At 40.0% G+C, this 6,780-nt stretch overlaps 1 protein-coding gene across 1 annotated transcript in view; it reads left to right on the top strand.

The window, feature by feature from the left end:
• The first annotated feature begins 6,059 nt into the window (after positions 1–6,059).
• The window catches only part of gal3st2 (galactose-3-O-sulfotransferase 2), a 23,948-nt gene continuing 23,227 nt past the window's right edge, over positions 6,060–6,780 (top strand). The window contains exon 1 of the mRNA XM_008278982.1: positions 6,060–6,070. Coding sequence (XP_008277204.1) covers positions 6,060–6,070 — 11 coding nt within the window. The remainder of the gene's footprint in view (positions 6,071–6,780) is intronic.

Genomic DNA, 6,780 nt, shown 5'->3' with positions numbered 1-6,780 from the left:
CTAAGTGTAGCCCTGCGATAGACTGGCAACCTGTCCAGGGTGTCCCCTACCTTCACCCTGAGTCAGCAGGGATAGGCTCCAGCCCCCCAGCATCTTTGCATTTGCTCTTATTTTTCCTCACACTCCCCCCTGCCTGCTGCAGAAACAAGGTGAAATCTGTCTGTGTTGGTAGAGGAGTGGCACAGTCTCCAAACATTCCTTTCTCCTGCATATCTATTGTCCAGTCTACAAATCTTGGTAACCCTTCCTTTTCTTATCTTTTGGAACTTTCTTTAACCACCTTTTTATTGTTTCAGCCAGTACCGTCCCCAAAGAGCCGGATTTACACTCTGTCCAACTATCTACAATTTTCTGCAACATTTCAATGATTATTACATGTGTTATGCAGAAGCGGTGAATGGCACAGTGACTGAGTGAGAGCTGAATCAAAAAGCTTCTACATGGACTCTATACTCTGTGCACTTGATCGTTGAGGGTTTTCCCAGCCTATTCACTCATTTTAATTCACCACCTCAAATAACCCCCTAACTACAATATCCCCTTTTATGCTATTCCAATCCCTGTACACACAACTACTTGAGATCTGTGTTCGTGCAGGAATTCTCGAGCAGTCTGTACTGTCCGATACACTGACACATACACAGTAAAAATATCAGTAAAGTAGGAAACCACCCAACATTTGCATGAAAAATAACAAACTTATCCCCATGTACCTATGAAAAATAAAAGTGTCCCTGTGTCCACATAAAGACTTTTATCTTCACAATTATACCGGCATTTATTATTTTATTTATTTATTTTAAAAATTTTTTTTTTTTTTTTTCCCCCTAAAAAAATACTCATCCGCTCAACGAGAGTCTTTGAGCCACTTCCCAGTATTTATCTATTCATCAGGCCAATCCCTGGAATTATTTCTCATTGAGCTAATCCCCGGAATTGATAGAAGATTTCACTAACTGGGACACTTATAAGACTTTCCCTCACATGAGACTATATGTTTTACACTTTACATGTGACCATTTCAGTAAAAAAAAAAAATTTAGAAAATTTAAAAATTAAACAATCATTAATCATTCACCAAAAGAAAATTACTATGCTTTTAGTGACCAGAGATTAATACAATACAATACATACAATTTCTTTTAGTATGCCCCATGTGCAGAAATTTCAAGTAGAGGTTTTCTGCTCACCTTTTTGTTTCAGGCGCATGTAATTGTCTAAAAAAGAGTCACCTCCAATGAACTCTGGCAGTCCTCAATTGGATGCAGTCTCAGAATCAACCAATCCGGGTCTCGGCACCAAAATTGTGAAACCGATTCATTAGTTGGAAGCCCAAGAACAAACCGGAGAAATCTTCAGTTCACATATGTAGAATTTATTTAGGTCACAGGTAAAGTTAGGCAGCGCTGGGCTTGGAGTGACAAAGCTCTCGCTCTATTAGAAGGAGCCCCGATATCCGGAATGATCTTTATCTTCTTGGGCTGGACATGCCCTGAACAGAGGTTGGACTTGTACACAACCGAGGTTACAATATTTACAGGAAACGGAAACTAGGTCAAAGGTAACAGGAACTTCATTTTCAAAACTGACACCAAGGGCTAATAAGAGTAAATGCCTGAAAACAAGAACTAAACACTGACACCACACACTAAATAGATAAACAGGAATCAGAATACTAATCTACGTGAATGGGAATCAGCAGTCGCTGCAGCCGTCCACACCACACACGCCTGCCCCTGCACGCCCACCTGGAGAGACACACAACTAACCAGTGTAGGTCTGCTTAAGAAGTTCCAAAAGATAAATTAATTCTGTTGTATGATTGAAACTGAACTTTTGCTTTTAAAGATAAATGGTCGTATTCAGTCACTTCCTGCAATGTATTCTAATATCACCTGGACTACCCTCCTGATCAGGTCAACAAAAAACCCCTTTCTGACCTCTTCTCCCATGTCAGCGAAGCTAAAGCCTCCTGCAAATTCCTTGGTAGCTAAGTATGTCCCGTGACTGTCAACTAGTTTGGTAAGCACCAGCACCTAAAGCACAAAGTCAGTCAGCTAATTCCACAAGCAACAAATTCATGGACTGGTAATAAGGCATACTTTGACAGAGCAATGCATGGCTAAGCATAGGATTGATTAACTTTCATCAATGTTATTGATTTGATTTCTACATAAGGCTGTTAGGTTGTTGTTGTCACCACACTGCTAAGTTGACGTCAGTTATGCTTCACACATGGGCAGAGTCTTGTGTGCCAACCTACAATCCTCTTTTCTAGCCTGGCATCATTATTTTACCAACAAATTATACTGAATTGATTGTAAATATATCGACATATGCAGAGACATATCAGAAACTCTAGTTTCTGACCTAGCATGTCTTCATGTGCACGCGTGCGGACACACACACACACACACACACACACACACACACAGCTGTGAATAGTTTATTAAAAGAGAAAACTGATTCCATCATAGGGACTGCAAGGTGGCTTGGTGGTTGGCACCGTCGCCTCACAGCTAGAAGATCCCCAGCTTGTATCCCTGTTAGGACACTCGGGATCTTTCTGCATGCATGTTCTCTGGCTTCCTCTTTAAAATTCAAAATTGGGTGATGTGAATGTGAGTACACTTGATTGTCTGTCTCTAAGTGTAGCCCTGCAATCGACTTACGACCTGTCCGGGGTATTCCTTATCTTTGCCCTGCACAGCAAATTGAAGAGTTAAATTTCGGGTGTTGGTGAAATTTGAGCAAGAGTAGAGTTAGTTTTACTCTAGATAGAGTCAAACCCCTTATATTTAACTCTGAGTGGACAAGTAGTTGGTGTCATAACAGAGTGTCAAAGCCGAGTGTCTTTAGATCAAATCTGCAAGTGTTATTGTTGTAACATTAACTCCGAACGTTTCACTCTGAACTCTAAACCTGACCAAGACTCTACCAGTGTACTTGGTCTTGGTCAACTTCGCCCCTTGGTCTCACGAACTGAACATCTTAACTAAAGCTGAACCGAAGGAGTCTGAAAATTGTGTTTGAGCTTGTTAACCCATTTTTTCCCAAATTTTTCCCAGACATAAAAATATCCAAATCATGTGTCATTAATATCCCTTTGAAACAATCAATCATAATTTTTTCGAAATTTTCATGGAAAAGTGTGTGAAAAAGTGTGTTGTATCAACCATTGGACAGACTGAATATAGGTCGAATTGACCTGTGCAGTGTGTGTGTGTGTGTGTGTGTGTGTGTGTGTGTGTGTGTGTGTGTGTGTGCGTGTGAGTGTAAAAAATCCGTATATATTGCCTCTAAATGTGCTCTCATTGTAGTATGAATATTTTACCTATAAGCCTTATACTATTGGCTAGCAATATGAATACTGGGAGCCCCGTTATGAATGTTGAGGTTAAGACAAAAAACAACAATCATCAATGTATTTCAACATTGTAACTTTAGTGCAACTTACTTTAGTGCAACATTCATTTGAAAACGTTCATTTTTAGTGTAAAATTCATTTGAACACATTCATTTTTAGTGCAGTATACATTGAACACACTAAACATGAAGGTAAACATTTAGGATAGAGGTAGCATGGTAACATGCTTTCAAGTATATGCCTACACTGACTGACTGACTGAACAACTACAAAACAAAATAGGTTGTAGAACAAAGAACAAAGAGATGCCTTGAATGATTAAAAAATAACATCTTTACCTGGAACATTTAGGACATTTTGGGGTTTTTTTCCCCAGCTTCTCTTCCCAGACTCCAAACTACTGTTTGTTTGTAACTGCATGCAACCACTTGTGTGTGTGTGTGTGTGTGTGTGTGTGTGTGTGTGTGAACTCTATGTCTGACTGCATTCTCCTGTCTTTCCTGTTTTTCTTCTACACTCCATGGTACAGCTTGAAGCACTCAATGTGCAGTGGTACTTTGCATTTCTCACATGCATAGGTAGTGCGTTTCTCACAATGGCGACATCTCTGGAACCAGTGCATCGTGTTAATTGGCCAGTGGGAAGCTTTGTCGTATTTTGCCTGATCTTCAACGGTAGCACTCAGTAGAGATCTCCTTTCATGGCTCAGTGGCTTTGTTCCTAACCTTTGCAGAAGAGACTGCGAGACTATTTGTGAGAAGATGAGCAGGTCGAGGGTCCCTCCAATAATATCTCTGTAAAAGAGATGGCTATTTACAAGAGCACTGTTGATAGACCATGCAAAGATGGGCCACCACCACTTCTTTGACCTGACTGAGACATAGTATCGTGAAACCTGTAGGTTGTGAAGGTCTACACTACCCATGTGCTCATTGTATCGGCTGATGCATTTTGGTTGTTGGACGTTGTCAAAGACACGTCGATGCCTGTTCCATCTCTTGACAGAGGTCTCACTGTATTTTTCTTCCATGTTTGTTGCCACTGTGACAATGCTATTGTCTTTCCAACGGACCAGGAGCTTCTCTCCTTGGCACAGAACTTTAGAGGTTCCCCTGGGTAACTTCATGAAGGCAGTCAGTGGTGTGAATGGGACATCAAACAGGCGGTTCTGCCTCATGGTTCCAGAGCTCCCATATCCTCTTTTTGTCATTTCATCCATGAGTGAAAGAGTGGTAAAGAGGTTGTCATGGAAGAACTTGCAACCTTGAGACACCTGAGCTTGCTCTGCTAAACCTATGATAACGCTGGGTCCCTGACTCAACCCTGTCTCTGGGAGGAGAGTGTGCGTTCCACAATATGGTTCCATATGGTACATGTAACCACTGGACGAGGTGAGGCTCCATACATTGTAACCAAAGTGAATTGGTTTGCCTTTGATGAATTGTTTACATACATGTCAGCCGTAGTATGGGATCATGCTCACATCCACTGACAGCCATTCCTGAAAGGGCATGATTTTATAAGACTGATTGAGCTCAGAGAAGATAGGTCTAACCTTAAAAAATGGGTCATCAGTGATCTTGGTGTTATCGACCACATGAACTGAGGCCATTATATCATCAAAGCGGTTTCTCCGCATTGCACCTGAAATGATCTCATTGTGTACATCATTGTCAACTGACCAGTACATGTGTCTTCTTGTGACAGAGCCGTATCCACTTGCAATTAGGATCCCATAGAAGGTGAGGAGCCCATCCATACTTAGATTCAGTTGCTTTCCCTTGGTCTCAAGAACTTGACTCACAGTAAATCTAAAAGAAAACACAGCAGAAAGTTTGGTAGCTAGCTAGCTAGTCTTCCCTGGGTCCGTGTGTGTGTGTGTGTTTCTGTGTATGTGTGTGTCCATGTGTAAAATTAGGTAGAAAGTTAGGTAGCAGCAGAAAGTAAAAGTAGAACAGTTAGCCTATGTGTATTAGCATGCAGATACAATGGGTTATCCCACCGGTCACTATTGTTGCCGGTGACATGTTTGTGAGTTGTATGGCCACATTAAGCAAAGTGGAGTAATTGAAAAAATATATATCAATACTAGACACCTTAAACATGATGTGTACCAAAAATCTATGTCCTATCTTTATGTTAACATGCTGTAGCAACCTTTTGTTTGGGAGCTTTCTTGCTGCCATCCTCTTCTCTTGGCACAAACAGGAAGTAAACAGCTCTGGTCATGTGACAATTTACAGTAATCATGCGATACTGCACATATTTCATTGAGACCCTTTATTGTTTCCATATCTGCTGCAAATACATTGATAGCTCATTCCGGAACATTTTTATAGCCTTAGAAATGAATTTTTTTTTTTTACGGTCACTATTACTTCTTCTTTGCATTTTTCAGTAAGTGAATTAAGTTATGTTAATATTATGTTGATATGAATATATCGCCTCCGACACCTGGTGTTTTTGGTATAAGTCACATTCACACTGTCACATGGCCACCGATAAAACTCTACATTTGATAGCAAACACCGCAGATATAATAAAGTTCTATAAGACCGTTTTCCTACTGAGCTGTTCAAAAGCTAAAATAACAGTAATTTATGAAGTCTTTTGGTTGTGGGCTGTTAGCAATAAGTTAGTATTAGCGCTGGCTAACATCGAACAGTAATGCTAACCGCATCCATACAGCACAATGTTATTTTGGTGAGTCAGACTACAATATCAACATTATTTTGTAGAAGCAGCTGGGGGAACATAACGTGTGCCTCTGGGAATGTTTACTCCAAGTATAATTACAAAAGCTTCATTTCTTTCTCACTCCCTCAGATCCTCCTCCTCTCTCCATTTGTCTGTCCCCTCCGCCCGTTTAATGGAACTCACTACCACTTGAATTCAGGAACATTAATTATTTCACCCTGTTTAAAGCCAAATTCAAAACTCACCTGTTTAGGACTGCTCATCCCACCTTAATGCAGCTGCTTTGTCTGTTTGTACCCTAATTTATTACCTTGTTTTTTGTTTCTGTAATTTGATACTTATTGCATTTGTTTTGTAAAGTGTCCTTGGGTGTCATGTAAAGCGCTTGTACTCAAATAAAATGTAATATTATTATTATTTTTGCCATTTTTTCAGTTATTTTTAGTCATTCACAAGAGCCGTTACACCTTACAATGCTATTGTTGGCTTAACACTGATTTAAAGTTGACAAAAAGTGTCTTAAGAGAGTTAATGCTTAACACTTGTTTAGTAAATAGTGTAAAGATACCGACCCCTCAAAAAGAGTTCAATTAACAGTTTGTGGTGTGGATCCATGTAGACATTTCAAAAGTGTTAATTTAACTGTTTTTGGGGGGGTTGGTATCTGAACACTGGGTGTAAAGGTACAGCTAACAACTTTATACCATTTGTCCTAT

Source organism: Stegastes partitus, unplaced genomic scaffold, assembly GCF_000690725.1.
Source record: "Stegastes partitus isolate 25-593 unplaced genomic scaffold, Stegastes_partitus-1.0.2 Scaffold140, whole genome shotgun sequence".
In the NCBI taxonomy this organism is placed as follows: Eukaryota; Metazoa; Chordata; class Actinopteri; family Pomacentridae; genus Stegastes; species Stegastes partitus.
The sequence above is the reverse complement of the archived record's forward strand: the minus strand, read 5'-3'. Positions and strand labels throughout refer to the sequence as shown.